At 39.1% G+C, this 20,039-nt stretch overlaps 1 protein-coding gene across 1 annotated transcript in view; it reads right to left on the bottom strand.

Moving 5' to 3' along the window:
* The window catches only part of TFDP1 (transcription factor Dp-1), a 1,398,147-nt gene extending 1,378,564 nt beyond the window's left edge, over positions 1 to 19,583 (bottom strand). The window contains exons 1-2 of the mRNA XM_044072010.1: positions 19,356 to 19,583; positions 18,333 to 18,558 (exon numbers count right to left, since the gene is read on the bottom strand). Coding sequence (XP_043927945.1) covers positions 18,333 to 18,558; positions 19,356 to 19,583 — 454 coding nt within the window. The remainder of the gene's footprint in view (positions 1 to 18,332; positions 18,559 to 19,355) is intronic.
* Between the last annotated feature and the right edge of the window lie 456 nt (positions 19,584 to 20,039).

Raw genomic sequence — 20,039 nt, 5'->3', positions numbered from 1 at the left:
AAAAATAAGTTTAACTGTATTAACCATCAAAAAAAACATTTACTAGAAAATGGAAATAAACTAAACCCACTATATTTGAAAAATTGAATACTGTAATAGAGAAAGAGAGAACCAGAAGAGGAATCTTTGAAAAAGGGAAGAAGTAAATTACATTGAAATAAATCGAACTTGTGGGAACAACACACACAGAATGTTCAAGAAGACTGAAATGTAAGGGAAGAGAGACCAATTTATGCAATGCTGGACTAAACAACAAGTCATAACCAAAGAAAGCATGCATATGTAAATGAAATAAAAACAATGAGGGGGGGGTCCATTAGACAGATACTAGTTACCACTTTGGAATGCTATTACAACAGTCAAAGAACTGGAATGCTATTACAACAGTCAAAGAACTGTTTGACAGTAAACTAATGTGTTAGCGATACAAGCATGTACGTTAGCAATATTAGTGGAGTTACATTTTAGGAAATGTTTCAGAAGCAGACCTATTAAAAGGGGGTCCATATTCAATCCACTGCAGTTTTAGATCTGTTGAGGGAGGACATAGGTCATTACAAGTTATAAAATAAATCACACTGGTCTGAAAACAACCTCATGCCAGGATGGCTTCCAGCCAATATAATTTATCAGTACATCAAGTTACAGTATATACATAAAAGACGACAATACCACTACCCAATAACGCTCAATTTCCTACCCTCACACTTCCTAACAGGCTCTGCAGGCAGGGAAATCTGCAATCTAATTTTAGAAATGACCTTTTTAAACAAATGCCAAGAACGGACAAACCAAGGCGTGAAACCACAAAGCACATGCAAACAATCAAGTCGCAATCAGAAGGGCCCAAATGAATAAATAAAATGCACACTGACTGTCCACAAGCCATAAATAAAGGTACAGAGAAAATATTCTATACTTTTAGTTCGCCTTTTTTAAATCATACTGGACCATCAACTCTGCAGGAATCAATTATAATAATACATTCGCCAGACAGGATGAATACCCCCCCCCCCCCCCAAAAAAAAAACTTTATTCTTTCAGTTATCCAATGTATCTAATGGCATGAATACCAATCAGCAAAAAAATAAATACAAATGACAGCAGCACCAGTACTCCACATTTAATGGTATTATGCCCAGTTATATATATATATATATATATATATATGCACAAACCACGGATTTGTATGCAGCGGCTAAAACGACATTCTTTCAGTTGACATGTATTAATATGTTTAGTTACCCAAATAATGAATCCAGACTTCTCTAACACAGGGGCCTAACTCGACTTCACAATTCATGGGCACGACCTCGATATCTTAAATGCAGCTAAAACCATAATTAGACTTGCATGCTTTGTAATTTACAGTTCTCTTAGGGCTGGAAAAACAAAACCATATAGCTGCAAAAAAAGTGACAATAGCTCATCCAAATGTCACTTTCTGTAGCTTTACTAGGCCTCACAGCCTCCTCAACATCAACAACCTAAAACTTACAAAATATAAGGTGAACTCATTTTAAAATCATTATTCAAAATCAAAGTGTAATCTTACAGCAACTAAGTGCACCATTTATACGGGTTGCCTGATAATATGAAGTCGTTTGGTGCAAAATACCAACTGACATGCATCAGTATACTCGGCGTTCTTTCAACTGCTGCACAACCAAGTTGTTAACATAACCATAAAGCAATACCGGTGATTACAGACTTCGACGGGCCCGCCGAAGAATCCGAGTGCAGCACTGAATACAGCACCCTACGTGTCGTACGTACTATGTCACGCCAAAAAGACGCCTCTTGCCATGTGAGTTTGTAATGTATTTGTTTACTCTTTAAAGTAACAAAAATAGTTTAATTCCTTTATTGAAAATACAAAAGAAGAAGAAGAAAAACGTTTAGCTATGCAGAAAGATGAAAGCTGTAGAGGTTGAATACAAAGATGCATAACATAAAAATATATATTGCAATATAAAATATTTTATTATTTGACAGGGGATGGGAGGAGTTACTCAACGCTGAGGCTGAAGAACCCGCGAGTGTTAAGACTGCTCTAAAGGGTAATGAATGAAATGTGTATTGTGTCTTTCGATTATTGTTCCTGTTTTACAAATACATTTGCATACTGTTTTTCTGTTAATCCCTGGCAACTCGCCCTTTTCAAAGGCTACCTAGGATGCCTAGCTTGTAAGGATATTTGAGGGGTATCGCACAGTTCAACACGTTGAGAAAATTTAAAACTACAGAGACTGAAGTTTCTTAGCACTGCGTATCTCTCAACTGTTCCTGATTTGGACTCCCAATTTTAGTTTTGTGCCTTCTGATAACTTTTGGAGAAAAGGTGGTGAATTACACTTGATGAATAATAACAATGATTAGAGTTATAGACTTATTTTACTTAAAAAAATACATTCACGTTCTCTTATTCTGTCAATGTCTGATGTTAACAGTACATAAATGTTAAAAGTGTCTTTGATTCTATTGAGATTTGTCCCTGATTGGCTGAGAGTTTTGCTTAGCTTATCGAAGCCACACGGCAAACAAATGCTGAAAGTATTCGTATCGTCAATTTAAGAGAGAGAAAAAAAGTTGAACAGTAAGTTAACATAGATGTTTAGTTCAACATTCTTAGTGTTTTGTTTCCCTCTCACTTGGATTTCATTCACCCCAAACCACCTACACAACTCAAGGTTTCATACAGGGCCATCTCTTGTTAGGTAACTGCACTTGCTAGAGGTGGGTGTTTATACCACCCACCACAAGTACGTTTATAATCGTTGTTTCTTCAAACACCTGTATATGTCTGTAGACCACTTTTAATTGCTTGTCACTGTATCCTTCTTCGAACATCTTCTAAAGCATAATTGTTGCACCATACTAGTTTGGTTTCTGAATGCACCACCTTTAGTCATATTTATAAACCTCCGCATGTTGGCTATTTCCCCACCCTTGCCTACACCATAGTGCATACTATTGAAGACTTTACACTGCATTTCTGTTTTACAGCATTCACTCACTTTCCTTTCTCACTAGTTGTTTTCCAGCAGCACAGCATTCTCTATGGTGTTGAGAATTTGTATTTAATATGCTGTTAACTTTTTCTGTCTGGTCCTTTCATTGTCGAAATCATGCCAACATCCTAGCTGACAGGTTCAGCGCAAACTCCCCCCCCCCCCCACCACCACCAAATGGGCAAATATCTATCCCAGCAGAGTGCTGCCCCCCCTGACATCTCAGATTCTCGGGTAAGAGCTGCCCCCTCCAAAGCAAAACCACAGCATCAATGGGACCAGACGGTGTCCCGGGGCTGCGTCCTACATGAACTCCAAGAAGAGCTAAACCCAAACATAAAACTATTGTTCAATCTCAGCCTTACTACAGGATATGTGCCCAAAGAGTGGCGTACAGCAACAGTGGTCCCTCTCCATAAAGGTGGTGCCTCAACGGATCCTGGAAACTATCGCCCCATAAGCCTGACTAGCTTGGTCTGCAAAGCTATGGAAAGGATCATCATGGACCATAAATAAAGATATTGGGGACCTACAGACACTGGATCCTACCCAGTTCGGCTTAAGGGCAGATCTTGCCTCTTAAACCTGGTTGTTTTCTTTGAAACAGTCACCAAGGCCATTGACGAGGGGAAGATGGTCCGCACAGCCTACCTGGACCTCGCAAAAGCCTTCGAGTGGGGTATTGTATCCGGCATTATAGATAAGCTCACCAGCTTAAATATAAACCCCTATGTCACTAGATGGATTGCAGACTGGCTCAAGGACAGAACCCACATGGTTAGAATTGCTGGAGCCATGTCAGACTCCAAACCAGTTACAAGTGGTGTCCCAGAAGGCTCAGTCCTGGGACCTCTCTTGTTCGGTATATATTTCTCGGAGGTACAGGCCAACATGGAAGGACTGTGGCTGACCAAGTTCGCAGATGACTGCAAACTGGGCACCATAATCGACTCTCCAGCTGACACAAGCATCCTCCAAAAGGGCCTCATAGAAACAGACAACTGGTGCCAGAGCCATGGCCTCAAGCTAAATGCCAAAAGTGTATAGTCATCCCCTTTGGCAAAAACAAAGTGCCTACAAATTACCACATAGGTGGTAATCCATTAAGTACAGAAGAAGTAATTAGGGACCTGGGGACCCAAGTTGATAGCAATCTCTCATTTGACAACCACGTGGCCAAAGTGGTTAGAAAACATTTTATATAGCCCACCTAATCATGAAGGGATTCACATCTAGATCAGGGAGGTCATCGTGCCTCTTTACTCATCCCTCATCAGGCCCATAATTGAGTACAATGCCCCTTTTGGGATGTACCTTACGAGACACCTGCAGCAACTGGAAAGACCCCAAAAGTACCTCACCAAGAGGATCAAAGGGCTCAAACAGATGCCATATGCTGCCCGGTTAAAGAAACTCCAGCTCTACTCAGTGGCATACCGCCTGTTCAGAGGCGATCTGTGCCTGACGTATAAAGCCATGTCCAACCCGGAATTAATGGACATGCTGCACCTCAGAAAATCCAAATCCCATCGAGCTACGCGCTCAACAGACTTGAACCTCAGCACTGAAATAAATAGGACATGCTGGAGGGACAGATTCATAACCCAGAGGCTTCCTTCACTCTGGAGTAAAATCCCAGTCCAGGTTAGGCAGAGTCCCTCATTGACTCTCTTCAAGAGGAATCTTGATGAGTGGATGGGAGATCGTAGGTTTACCCGGGTATCACTTCTGTGTCACTGTTAGACAGAGGCACAGTATACTAACCTTGAAAAAGGGCATAACAAAATAAATTTAAAATGGGTGGCGAAAGCCAAACACATTCTGGCTAGGCTTATAAATGCCCTAGGGCAGATAGCCTAGTATGAACCTCTGAGCCTAAGTCTTTTGTCTAAACCAGTACTATGCATTGCACAACTAAAAAATAACAACTCACAGAATGGATTGAGGTTTCATGCATCTTTACTTGCTGCTTGAGTTGATAAAATGGTTCCAGCTGTGCAGTTACTTCTATCTGGATACACCTGGTGTATATGTAGCAGTATCTGCATATTTTACACTTTCTTCCAACTTAAATGGCTACTCCAAGAGAAGTAATTCCAGAAGTCTGCTCCACTATCAAGTGAGTAAGCTTTTTGCAGTAATAGCTGCTATATTCGTTGTTGTGTACTGAAGTGTACATTTCACAAACCTGACAGTGTAGTTTCCATTTGCAACTGTGCATTGAATTATTTTATCGCCTGCTAAAAGTGAGCACATTCATAAACTGTAAGAGTTTAAATTAATTATTTATCTGTTTGTGCTAGTAGATCTCACTTCTTCATTAAAAGGATTACTAAGATTTTTTTAAAATGACGAAGCAGCATTTAACAGTTTATAAATGATGAAAAACCTTAAAAGATTCATAATAACAACTATAAAAGGAAAAAAAAAACAGTAGCAATATGGCTGCAGGTCCACCAAGAGATTTTTAGAGTTTGATATTGCTTTAGATAGCTATTAGTTTCTTTGTGTAATTCGTATAAATCCCATCAAGAGTCCAGCATTTAATTCAAACATAACTATGACAGTTAATTTTTAAATTTGTCTTAAATGTTGCTCATCTTTCATACTATATCATGCTTTAGACATCTCCCATACTTTTAGCACCTCTTTATTTCCCTTCAACAGGCCTTCTTTCAAAGTTATTTATAGATTTAAAATTCTCTGTCCTCTTTTATAGCATTGCTCCTTTGTTAGTGCTGTATTCATAACACTCATTATTAGACTACACTTCCACCCTGTTCACTACCCTGATACTGCTTCTTAGTTTCTCTCTGCAGTTGCTGCCCCTATGAAAGCATGTAGTCTTGGTGGGTCTCTGTCTCTCAGTATCTGTACACCCTCAGTTTTTAATACCACAGAATGTTTCAACTCCTTCATAAAAATTAACAACCACCAAAGTGTATGCATTATTGCTACAAAACAGTGTAAGAAACTTCTGTGTGCAGAAGATTTTCAGTCCATATATCTCTAGTTCATCACTGTATATTAATCAGATCATACAATAATAGTAGAAGTAGCAAAATTAAACTTGTCAAGTCAAAACAAAACAAACAAAAAATACTAAAAAATTATATAATTGTACAGCATTACTAAGTATTCGAAAGTAATCCAAGCAAGGCAGGCAGGCAGTCTGTTTCCAGTCAAAAATCCTTTATTGGTCTGTGCACTTAATAAAGGATTATTTTACTTAATAAAGCTTATCTTGTGCCTGACCTCTGACCATCTAAGGCTCCAGGATGTGAATTTATAGCTTTGAGTGAAATTCCTTGTCTAGTAACCAGACACTGTGTACGTGCAGGAGAGGGTATAAAAACCCATGTGAAATGTACAAAATTTAGACTGCTGACATACCATGTACTTTGTAGCATGTCTCCATGCATGTAAAATAAACCTTTTTTGCTTATTTTTATCTGCGTGATTCTTCCAGTATATGTTAAGAGTATTAAAATCTTTTGACATTTCTGGCGCCCAAGACCGTGGGGCCACCTCTTCACGGTACGAATCGCACAAGAGGGACTAAAAAACCTGTACAGGAAGGGGAGAACGAATCTCGGGCTCCCTTGAACGGAAAGACCTCCGACAAAGAAGTCGTAAGTAGAGGCTAGTCACTCTTAGATTCGATCCGTGGGACGGTGACGAACGGGGCAGAAGATCCACAGTAAGGTAAGCTTTTTCATTTATAAAAGTACTTTTTTTTTAAGGGACTAGTCATAAAGGAATTTCTTTTGTTTAAATTTTACAAAAGACTGGTAGAGATCTCAGGAAAAGGAAAACAGTTTTTTCTTTTAAATAAGAAAAATGGGAATAGGAAGCAGTTGTTGTGCTAGTAAGGGCTGCTTAAATAAAAGGACTGAAGATGAGGAACATATGCTTAAATTACATCCAAAAAACTACATAAAAAAATGGAAGACAAATTATGGGTTTAGTGGTAACTTAAATAGATCAGAATGTCAAAATTTGGTGAGAGATCTGCGTAGGGACGCAGGAGGCAAAGTTAAAAATCAAGTGAAGATGTGATTCCCTCAAGCACAGAAATGGTTAGAAGAAGCTAATAAGAGACATAGGGAACAGTTTTCGAATAAGGGAAGTGGTGGCTCGAGTGCAAAAGATACATTTTTTATCCAAAAGGATGATAATGAAACATCTGCCGTCTGTCACAAGGCGACGGCCCCACCCTTATATCCAGATCCGGAAACCCTTAAAACCAGTCCACCTCAGTATCAGGAAAGTGAAGAAGTAAGCCAAAGCAAAACATACCTCCCGTAGTTTTACAGAAACAGGCGGATGACACACTGGACCTACGAAGACAAATCAGAATGGAAACAAAAAGAAGCCGAAGTCAATTCGGCGTCCACAGAGTATCCCCTCATAGAAGTTGCAAATCCGCAAGCGGGTACGCCCGGACAGGGTACCACCATTTTAGTCTATCGACCCTGGACGCGGGAAGACATTCGAAAAGCCGTAGAAGGAATACCACACCCTAGGTTAGATATGACCAAGTTTTGTGAGGACGTCGCAGGCATGATAGAAAGTTATAAGCTAAATGCCGTAGAGTTGGAACAAGTAGTTCGACAAATTTTGGGTCCCGATTGGCACTTGGTCTGTGGGGACTGGGATCCCATAACCAGAGTAGACAATAAACCACTTGTCCACAATTCGGACTCATACCAAAAGCAGGTCAAGGATTTACTAGACCGTATTTTGGACAAATGGAAGCCTAGGGCAGACTGGACCTGTATCAATAGATGTGTACAAGCAGACGATGAAAAAGTAGACAACTATTTGCAGAGACTTACCCAGTGCTTTGATAACCATAGTGGTATGCAAAAAGAAATAGATCAGTCAAAAGACTCCTCATATGAACAACTAAAAAATGCCTTTTTAAAAGGGTGTAAAAGTGCTATTAGCAACTTTGTCCAAAAGCATATGATAGATCATCGGACGGCACGTCTGCAGCCCCTACTGGAGTATGCAAGACACGCAGAAAAATATTTAGAAGAAAAGAAAACAAGCGCAAACCTTTACGGTGAGCGAAGATGGGACACTTATGCTATTGCGAGGTCCGACTAACAGGGGTAGAGGAAGGGGCAGAGGCAGGGGTAGAGGAAGAGGGAATGTGGGACATTCCGAAGACTATGAAGGTAGGCAAAAAAGAGGAGAATGTTTCAAATGTGGTAAAAAGGGACATTTTGCGAGGGATTGCTGGTCTTCTGAAAAAACTAAAACCACCCCGGATCACGAGTCAGCATGACTATATGATGGTGGTGGAGGTGAATCAGACCCGGACAAAGAGGCTGATTGGCCAGAATCAATAAGGCAGAGTGAAGTGGAAGATTTTGAGGATGCAAACGAAGAAGGTAAGGGTGAATGTGCAGGATGGGAAAATGAAATGACTGATTTTTCAGAAGAAGGCGAATATCAGGTTGTTAATTTAACAGCGCTGGCTGTAACTATGCAGCTAGAAGCACAACCGATAATCACACTTCAAGTAGAGGGTAAAGATGTAGAATTTCTGTGTGATTCAGGGGCCTACAGGACCCTGCTAAAAAACTCTGCAGTGCCATCCGATGTAACTTCTGATGACTATGTATTAGTCAAGGCAGCAAATGGCCGCATTTATAAGGAACCATTATCTAAACCTTTATGGTTCACGGACCCTGAAACTAACCAAACTATCAGGTTTCGAGTTATTATCTCCAAAATTTGCCCTGTAAACTTATTAGGAAGAGATTTAATGCACGTGTTTGGCATAGCAGCTGTACCGACTGCATCAGGGATTCAAGCCAAACTAGTAGAAATTCAAGATGTTATGTTACAGGTGGGGCAGGGTGATTTACACTACTGGTACAGTAATGATCTTGTTGAAACTGGACCACAAAATGTAGTAAATGAGCTAACTAATTTGGCCTTAAGCAAATATGGCACACAACCGCCAGTGGTAGCTAAACAACTACACTGCACAATGTATTACAGAAAGTATGTGGGACCAGACAAGTATGAGAAGCAATTTTTTAAACACAAGGTCACAAAGATCCTGTTACAAAATCTCTATTGGGATAAATTAGGAAATTCTGCAGTTACATGCAGTCTTACGAAAGATATGCAGTTACTTTTTCGCAATAATTCTATTGCACATGTCTCTGTAACAAGGGAAGAACAAATGGCATGGTATCTGGTGGGGAGGAAAGTTACTGAATGGGCCAAAATGACGCCAGAACAATTGGCATGTAAAGGAGTTCAGGTACAAAGACTAAACTGGGTCACCCAGGCTAGACCAACAGTGCACCTCCGCGAAGACAGGCTAACGCCACCCGGGGGAGGGCCATTCTGACTATGTCTCCTAACCCCGCAAGAAGAATTAAAGTTACAATCAGTGCCAGACTCCTTATGGTCTCGCGGGTAACACGACATTGGGCTAATAAAAACAGCAGGACAGGTTAAAATAACTCCAAAATCCAATTTTAGACCTCACAAGCATCAGTATCCATTAAGTAAAAAGGCAGAAGAAGGCATTCTACCAGTGATCACGGCTCTACTAAGAGCTGGGGTTTTAATTCCATGCACAGATTCACCGTGTAACACACCCTTGTTCCTAGTAAGGAAACCAGACGGGACATGGAGAATGGTACAGGATCTGCAGGCTGTAAATGCTGCTGTAGTGCCAAGGGCTCCTATGGTCCCAGATCCATCTGTTTTGTTAAATGATATCCTTCCCACGGATAAGTATTTTTCTGTTATTGACATTAGTAATGCATTCTTTTCTATTCCCCTACAGGAAGATAGTAGGTTTTGGTTCGCTTTTACGTTTATGAGCAAGCGGTACACATACACACGACTGCCGCAGGGCTATTGTGAAAGCCCTACAATCTTTTCGCAAGAAATGTCGACAAACCTGGCACAGTTTCAACCAGAGCATGGCTGTCATCTACTATTGTATGTGGATGACATCTTACTGGCTGCACCCACGGAGGCTGTCTGTGAGTCCGAAACTATTCGGTTATTGCATTTCTTGGCGAAAGAGGGACATAAGGTAAATAAATCTAAATTACAATTTTGTAGAACTGAAGTACGGTATCTAGGCTATACCATTTCAAATACTGGTAGACAACTAGATAACTGTAGAAAAGAAGCTATTTTACAGGCACCAATGCCCAGCACGAAAAAAGAAATTATGTCATTTTTAGGAATAACAAATTTTTGTCGTAGTTGGATTCCCAACTATGCAGAGGAAGTAAGTCCACTTTTGGAACTTATTTTCGCACTTCCCATGGCAGCACATGACGCGCTGAAATGGACGGATAAGGCAATACAGGCATTTACTAGGGTAAAACAATTGATAGCAGGATCTGCAACACTTAGTTTCCCTGACTATACAAAACCCTTTGTTCAGACAGTAGATTGTAAGCAGGGCTTTATGACATCAGTTCTATTTGCAAACTTATGGGGATAAGTTGAGACCATTAGCTTTTTATTCAAGTAAATTGGACACAGTGGCACGATCTTTGCCACACTGTGTACAAGCAGTAGTCGCAGCCGCACTGGCTGTGCAAGCGTCTGCAACCCTAGTTTTGTTTCATGACCTTACCTTACGAGTACCGCACTCTATCGCGGTAATACTACTACAGGATAAAGTTACCTTTCTCTCTCCTAGCAGACATTTATCCTGCATGACAACATTACTATCACAACCACACATGACCATTGAGCGATGCACCACTCTTAATCCAGCCACGCTGTTACCTACAGCTGACGATGGTGCCCCTCACGTGTGTTTAGATTTGATACACTCTAATGTCTTATGAAGACCAGACCTTAAGGACCAACCTTTGGCAAATTCAGATTGGACCCTGTTTGTAGATGGGTCAGCACGTAAGAATGAGGCAGGTATCACACAAGTGGGGTATGCAGTCATGACTGAGACTGAGGTACTAGAGGCAAAACCCCTCCCCAGGAACCTGTCCACACAAGTGGCCGAATTGATTGCTTTGTCCAGAGCATGCACCATCTCCAAGGATAAGGCAGTTACTATCTACACAGATAGTCAGTATGCTTTTTCCATGGTCCATGTCTTTGCACAGCAATGGAAAAATAGGGGAATGGTTATGGCCTCAGGAAAGGAAATAACCCACAAGGATTTAATCCTTAGCCTCTTACAAGCTGTCCAACTGCCATGGGGACTGGCCATCTGTAAGTGCGCAGCGCACAAGAATGCCAAGGATTCAGTATCACTTGGAAATGCACTGGCTGACAAAACTGCAAAAAGTGTAGCCTTAACCTGTACCTTTGCACTCGAGTCCACACAGAAGGAACTTCACCCTACAGATAAATTTGATCTACAAACTTTACAGGTAATGCAGGAACTTAGTACAGTTCAGGAAAAACAGCGATGGGTTAAATATGGGGCTATTCAAAAGCAGGGAGTTTTTGTAGGTCCAAATGATAAGTATGTCTTGCCAACGAACCTTTTTAGGTATGCCTCATTAGTGATGCATGGCCCATCGCATCTGGGCCCTGCTGCTATGGTTCAAATGATCCAGCAAATTTTCTGGACCAAGGGCTTTATAGCATACGCTAAACGATTTTGTTTATCGTGCCTGCTTTGTGCACAATACCATGGTGGTGGGGTGCGGATCACCCCAGCAGCTTTTCCGCTGCCTCCGTATCCATTTCACACAATCTGCATGGATTTTATTGAACTAACTCCTGTTCAACAGAAGCAATTTGTGTTAGTCATTATTGACGCTTTTACAAAATGGGTCGAAGCTTTTCCGGTAGCACACCCAGATGCACTGTCGGTAGCCAAGGCCCTTACAAATAACATTATCCCTCATTTTGGGCTACCTACACACATCTATTCTGATAATGGCACACATTTCGTGAACCAAGTTATTCAAAAGCTGGCCACCATTTTTCAAATCGAGTAAAAACATCACTGTGCCTACCACCCACAGTCAGCAGGGTTGGTTGAACGCCATAATGGCATTCTCAAAGGCAAGTTACGTAAACTCATGGCCGAGACACATCAGTCTTGGATAAACTGCTTACCTCTGGCACTCCTGTCCATGCGTACCACTCCCACCTCAAAAGGGGTCACACCATTTGAACTATTATATGGGAGACCTTATTACGTCCCACAGTGGCAAAATCTTTTGCCTGCGGAACGTGAGGGGGGTGAAGAGATAGCAGATTACATGAGGAAATTGTTGCTGACCAGAACTAACACCTCTTTAATGAATGATTGCTTTTCAGAGCAGAAGAACAACAGGATCCTGGAAGTGGAACCCGGAAATTGGATCTGGGTTAAAATTGTCAAGAGGAAAAACTGGGCCTCGCCAAAGTGGGAAGGTCCATACCAGGTTTTGATAGCAACCCCTACAGCAGTCCGAATAAAAGAAAAGACATCGTGGATCCATCTGACACACTGTAAACTGGTAAAACAGTTTGAACTGGACAAAAATTTGAGTTCCCCTGAGGAACACTGATTAGTAGTAATCTTGTTTTCTATGAATATCTGACTATTGTAGCAATGCAGAGAAATACCGGAAGGGAGCAGCCTTTCCCACAAAAGCATTCCAAAATAATTTTGTTGTTAATAAGTGTGATTGTTACTTTTCTATTTTGGCCGTTTTTATTTTCAGACAAGACTAGCCAAGTAAAGAGATATGAGAATACGGCTTGGCATCCGTCTTTTAATACATACCAAGCTATTAAGTATGCATATGCTCTATCTTTTAATGTTTCAAATTGTTGGATATGCACGGCTATCCCTACTGTACATGGTGGTCTAATGTTAGGTACAGTCCCTTTGGGGGCAAATGATACATGGACTAATTTACTATTTGAAACTTCAAATGTAGCCTTGAAGGATAAAATAGCATTACCCCTCATGGGTCGCCAGAATGGAACTGTATGCTTTCAAAAATCTGGCAAGATCAAGGTTGGATGGAGTCAGTATAATGTAACAATAATTCATAACTGTACAATAGATGGGCTCTGTGCAATGAGTTTCAAGCCTATAAGAGTGCTTGTTAATAGTACAGGGCTTATTAATGGCACAAGTTTCTTTGAAAAAATGTTATCTGTGTATGATCTCTTGTTTAAAGGGCTGCAAGACAAAGGAAATCACTCTGTTCCAGTCAATATTACACTTAAAATAAATGATTGTTATTTTATCTGTGGTAGAAAAACATACAAATGGTTACCAAAAAATTGGTCAGGCAGTTGCTTTTTGGGTTATTTAGCACCAGCTATAAGACATACATTTTCTCTTCCCCAAGGTAAAATACGAAATGTACATGCTGTTGATAAGCCTGTTAATCCCGTAGGTAACGTTGATGCATCCTGGATCTATCACCATTATTTGGCCCATAGTAGCAGCAAGAGGCTATCACACATGGACTTGGGCGATGATGTTATTTCCTGGGCTGGTATTCTTCCAGCTTATGGGACAGTAAAATCCATTTGGGTGCTCAGAAAACTCAAAATTGTTAGAAACTCTGAGCAATGCAATTTTTTCTGCGCTAGAATTGGTGACAGATGAGTTAATTGCAAAGAGGACTGTAGTGTTGCAGAATCGTATGGCGCTCGATTTCACCCTAGCGGCGAAAGGAGGTACTTGTGCTCTTATCCAGGAGGAGTGTTGTTCGTTCATCCCAGATAACGAACATGATATTGACAGTCACTTAGAGATCCTACAACAAGTTTCTGAACTTACAAAACCAGGACAGAATCCATTAACTGACTTTTTCCAAAATTGGTTTGGAAATTGGGGAACAGTACTTATGAATGTCTTAATTGCTATATGTGTTGGTGCCATTATATTCCTACTGTTGGGTTGTTGCTGCATTCCTTGCATCCGTATGATAATATCAAATGTATTGTCTGCCAAGGCAACTAAAGCTTATTATTCTGAATATACAGAACATGAGTCATGCGAAAAACTGTATGAATAAAATGTATTACTGATGATACAAAGTGTTGTTAGGGGGAAAATGTAGTAAGAATCTTTGTGTTCAACATCTTTATATCATGTATAGTAAGGGTTAAAATGTGAAACTGCATTGCGTGCAAATAAATAAGCTAAAATAAGTTGTTTTTCTTGTAAAGGATTTGCTGACCAAAGAGGAATGCACAGATGATACCTTGATCCAGGCACAAGCTTATCTTGTGCCTGACCTCTGACCATCTAAGGCTCCAGGATGTGAATTTATAGCTTTGAGTGAAATTCCTTGTCTAGTAACCAGCCACTGTGTACGTGCAGGAGAGGGTATAAAAACCCATGTGAAATGTACAGAATTTAGACTGCTGACATACCATGTACTTTGTAGCATGTCTCCATGCATGTAAAATAAACCTTTTTTGCTTATTTTTATCTGCATGATTCTTCCAGTATATGTTAAGAGTATTAAAATCTTTTGACAATAGCACATGTTGGAGGTGTGATGCGGAAGAAAGAGATAATTGGGAACATATTTCCTGGGAGTGTAATGAGTTAGTAGACTAAAAATTCCCTGCAGACTATTCTATCAATATGATATGACTTGGGAAATGATTTTATTGAGCTATGATACAGAATCGGAAATTGCTTAGACATAGTAAGGCCTTGCTGAATCTAATTATGATGGCTGCCAAAAAAGTAGTTGGAAGTGGAAATCAAAGGCCAAACCAACTGTACTAGAAGTAGTGAATATAGTAACAGAGATAAAGCAACTGGAAATGGGATCTTTACAAAAGGGTAGGAGCAAATTACATAGAAAAAAATGGAAATTGTGAAACAATACATGCAGACAATGAATGAGGTTTAAAAGAAGGCAGGATTTGAATGAGCTGTGTAATGTTTGACTGACAGTGACCGGACAGATTATAAGTGATGTATAATGTTTCCAACTAAAATTATGTCAATATGTTTTTTTTTTCATTTATATAAATGTATGGTTGCCTATGTCATAAATGCTAATTTAATAAAGATGTTTCTTTTTAAAAATAAATAGATCCATTTAAGAAAATCATGTCCTACCCATCCGTAAAAAAAAATCTTACCTTCTACCCTTGCATAAAGATGAAAACTCCATTGACTTTTCAAATCATAAACCTATAGCCATGATGTCTCTGTTATTCAAAAATCCTAAAAAAATCATACAAATGCAGCTACTTAATCATCTTATTGATAATAATTTGCTCTCATCAACCCAGCATGGTTTTTGGCCATATCACAGCACTACCACAGCCCTTTTCAGCTTTGTCAGTACCACAAATATTAACAGAAATTCTGGTAATCCAGTTTCATCACTTTTTCTTGATTTCTTCAAAGCCTTTGGCTCTGTCTTGCATCAAAAATCCCTTCATAAACTTTCCACACTTGGTCTGTTCCACTTCTCCCACCATCTCCTAGTTTCACAGCTATATGACTAATTGGTCCTAAGCAGTCAAGTGTCAGAAGGAATGCTCATCCTTCTTTCTCACTGTCTTCGTTAGAATTCAACAAGTATGTATATTAAGTCCTGTACTGTTTAACATATTTATAAATGACCCACACTCAACATAAAAACGTGAAGATTTTTTAGTATGTAGATAAGTCTCCACTCAGCTGTTCTTCTAAAAACTTACTTGAACTTTAACAGCTAACCCAAGAGTCATTCTCCTCCATTGAGGCTAGGAAGCTTTTTTCTGCTGTTGTTTGTCTTTCGTTTTTTCCCGGTTAGGGGTCACCACAGCGGAACTCCGGTCTGCTAATGATTGGCAGTAGATTTTTATGAACACCGAGGTGCCTGCTTGACGTCCAACCTACAACAAAGGCACGCCCATTTACGCATGTCTTTCGAACACCCACCCAACCACAGGGAGGACATGCAGAAGGCACTCTCCACACTCCAGACGAGAATCGAACGAGAGAACCTCTTGCTGTGAGGCAGCAATGCTACCGCTGCACCACCGCATTGTTAAATCCTAAAAAAGGTAATCCTGTTTACTCTTAAGTCCATCTACAACAAAAAGTCACTTTTTACTATTAGCTCAGTCAATAATACTGGGATTGGCCTTGTAGCCCACACAAAGCTACTAAGAGTCATTGTAGATGGTATTCTGACATACACATCCAACAAGCAGTCAGAAAGACTCATCAAAAATGTGTCCTTCTGTACATAGCTAAACATAAGCTAACTGCTAGGATAAACTTCCTTCAACTGATTTGCTTCCAGTAGTATTATATATTATATGCATCTCCAGTCTTGAGCATCCTGCAAACCACAGTATAAATAAGCTGGAAAAAATGATGATGGAATGGTGTGAGGATTGTTAAGAGACCTTAAGAAAATAGTAGGATTTTGGATATAAGTCTTTAAAGAAACTACAGCTATACATAATATTATATTCACAAAGTAGCAAAGTATTTAAGAACAAAGCCAGCAAAGGATTGGAAAAAGGAGATTTTGCCATTAGGTGTGTCTGCATATAGAGGTATAAAAATGGAAAGAGGGAGCTGGTTGTGGAGGAAATTAATTAAGGATCAAAGGTATCCGGAGCAAATAATTTAGAAGGGAAAGGGGAGTGTGATGTGGCTTAGCAGAAGTTTGGACTGCAAATTAGAGACTGCCTTCCCCATCCAAGATTAATAACATAGTATAGGCAAAGAGACAAGGATCGTGAAGTGCTATGTGAAAGACCAACTCTGCTTGACTTTTTATTTGAGTCTAGAACAGAAGCTGCTGTGAAAAAAGGATGATTAGCAGAGCAAAAATATTGCACAATCACTGTAAGAATCAATCAGAGGTGCTTAGAAAAGATTGGGAAAGGAGAATGGAAAGGCAGTTTACAAAAGTGACATTTGGAAATAATTTGTAACCCTTTGAAGTTTGGAACAAAGTCTAGAAGATTTAGAATTTTTACCTGGAAGTGTTTGCTTTACTATTTTTATACCCCCAAAAGTGAAATTTTCCTCGGGTAGATACCAAATGCTGAAGGTGTAATGGGAAAGAGGGGGGTAATCGGGACCATGATTTTTGGGGGGATTTAATGACTTAGCAGGTTTTAAAAATTTCCTCTGTAGTACTTTCACAGAAATGTTGTGGATCAAATGGTTGTAACTATGAAAGTAATTATTTTAAGTTGTGATATAGGATTTGACTTGCGTAAACATAATATGGTCTTACTAAGGTTAATATTATTAGATGCCAAAAAAGCAAGTACTGGAACATCTATTCCGATCATGTAGAAAGTTCTGTATATTATAAAAGAACTTCATGTGGGATTTTAAAAAAAAGGGGAATTAGCAAATTTCATATAAATAAATGGAACATGTTTTATACTTATTATAAATACCAAAAAAACACAATAAATATGGATAGAAAATACATATTTTAAGGCCACATGATATGTAGCCAATAATTATTAAAACAAGTACATACTCATATTCCAGGTGTCAAAAAAATCCTATTCAAGTGGAATAATTTTTAACCACTTGCTTAAATAACATATTGCCACCTGATAAGAACAAATACATGCATATCCACCACTCCATTAATATATCCAGATGTTAAATATTCTGATAAAACTTATGATACCACAACCACTAAATAATTATGCCAGTACCTACCCCCTAAATGAATAAACAAACTAAACCTTAGTAACTAGTTCCCACACCTACCAATGGTCATTGAGACCCGGTTTAAACATTGCCCCTAAATTCACAATCCATCTGCGTTCTTTAGAAGTCAGCATGTTATGCATGGCTATCTTATCACTAACTAATGTATTGATTTTGTCAATTCCTAAAAGATAAAATGAGCTGACGAATGTTGCAATATATGTTTATATAGTGCACTACGCAGTCTTTTGCATTTTATGTCACTAATATGAAGAGCTGTTCGCTACTTTAATGAACATGACGTCTGTCCTACATAAAATGCACCACATTGACATATAGCCATATAAACTACCCAAGAACTCGTACATGTAATCAAAGTATTAATATGATATACTTTCCTTGTATTGATGGATGTGAAGGAGCTAGTTTTAGACATTATTATACAATATTTACAATGTCCACAGTATGTACTACCTACCATTCTAGGCACTGATATTTTTTGATCTAAACCTTTCTTAAAACCTGCCAAGTTATTCCCAATTGACTTGCCTTTCCGATATCCAAAGTCACACTTCGAATTTATCAAAGTCGAAAAAAGGGGTCCATATATAAACTGTGCCAGTATTTTGATATCACTTCCCTGATTTTAAATGAATTACTAGCATAAGTAGTGACAAATCGGACTTTATTAAACTGACCTGATGTGTGTTTAATCTTGTCCTTCAACAAATCACCCCTATCCATAGTCTGAACTTTGTCATATGCTTTATCTATTGACCCTTTATCATAACCCCGAGCTTGGAACCTGTATTTTAGGTCACTCGCTTGTTTATAGTCACTAGCATTGGAGCAAATGCGTCTAACTCTCTGGAACTGGGCCACTGGGATATTATTAACCATATGTGGTGGATGGCAACTACGTTGCTGAAGAATAGAATTTTTAGAAAAATGTTTTCTATATAGTGAAGTACTCAATGTACCATCCAACAGTTTCGTAACACTAACATCCAAAAAATCTACCGTAAATAAATTTAATATGCCAGTGAAAATAATTCCATACTCATTGTTATTTAGATATCTTTTAAAACTATCCCACTCATCAAGACTGCCTTGCCAAATGACCCAACAGTCATCTAAATAATGACGCCACATCACAAGCTGTTCAGAATATGGAAAATTTTCACAATAAATATACACCATCTCAAGATATCCCATAAACAGGTCAGCATATATGGGAGCAAATGTAGCTCCCATAGCTGTACCTTTAACCTGTAAATACCAGTCCCCATTGAACTTGAACGCATTATGCTCCAATACAAACTGTAGCATTGATAACAAAAATTCAATTTCTACTACGGAATAAAAACCTGATTGTTCCAACCAGTATTTAACCCCTTTAATTCCACCATAATGGGGAATACTAGTGTAAAGGGATTGTACATCTAGTGTGCCCATTTGACAATCACTAGATAACTGTATATCATCCATCAGTGTCAAAAAATGTTTTGTATCTTTAATTCTGGCTCTAATCAAATTTAACAAAGGCTTTAATTTAATTTAAATTCAAGATATTCCGACAGTGGTTCCATGACTGAACCGCAACCTGCCACTATGGGTCTACCTGGGGGGTTATGTAAAGTCTTATGAATTTTGGGAACCAGATAAAAATATTGGAAAAAGGGACTATCTACTGTTAACTGTGTTACTAATTCTTCACTTACTATACCCTGTTGTTTAGCTTCAAAAAGAAACTTGTCTACAGCAAATTTAAACCCTTGACAAGGATCCATAGACAACAAACTGTATGAAATAGGGTCCCGCAATTGTCTGTTAGCCTCACTTTCATATTTCAACTTGTCCCAAATAACAATCGCCCCACCTTTGTCCGCTTTGGTCACTACTATTTTTTCATTACTTGCTAGAGATTTTAAAGCATGACGTTCCTCCATTGTCAAATTTTGGGAAGGACACCTAAAAATATCTGCCTGATTAACCTGTAGTTCCTGTAGAACTAGTTGTTCAAATGTTCTAACAGTCTTATTATATACAGGTTGAAAATTCGACTTTTTAAACCGAAAAGTACATTCATCATTCACTACTGGGGTAATATCCTGTTGAGCAAAATAATATTTCAAATTTAAATTTCTACAAAACTTTTTTAAATCGCAAACAATGTCATAATGTGACACAAAAAAAGAGGAAACAAACCCCAAACCTTTATTAAGCAATTTTAGTTGGCATTCTGAGAAAGAAAAGCTGGTTAGATTAACCACTATTTGGTTAATATCATTAAAATGTCCATCTGAAACCGGGTCCGTGGGGTCTACCAACTGGCTCGAAACCTCGCCTCCAACTGGTCGTTTGTGATGTTTGCGACCTCCCCTCCTAAAGGGGATTTAGTTCTT

Source organism: Protopterus annectens, chromosome 5.part0 (assembly GCF_019279795.1).
Source record: "Protopterus annectens isolate FY-2018-M chromosome 5.part0, PAN1.0, whole genome shotgun sequence".
NCBI lineage: Eukaryota > Metazoa > Chordata > Ceratodontiformes > Protopteridae > Protopterus > Protopterus annectens.
The sequence above is the reverse complement of the archived record's forward strand: the minus strand, read 5'-3'. Positions and strand labels throughout refer to the sequence as shown.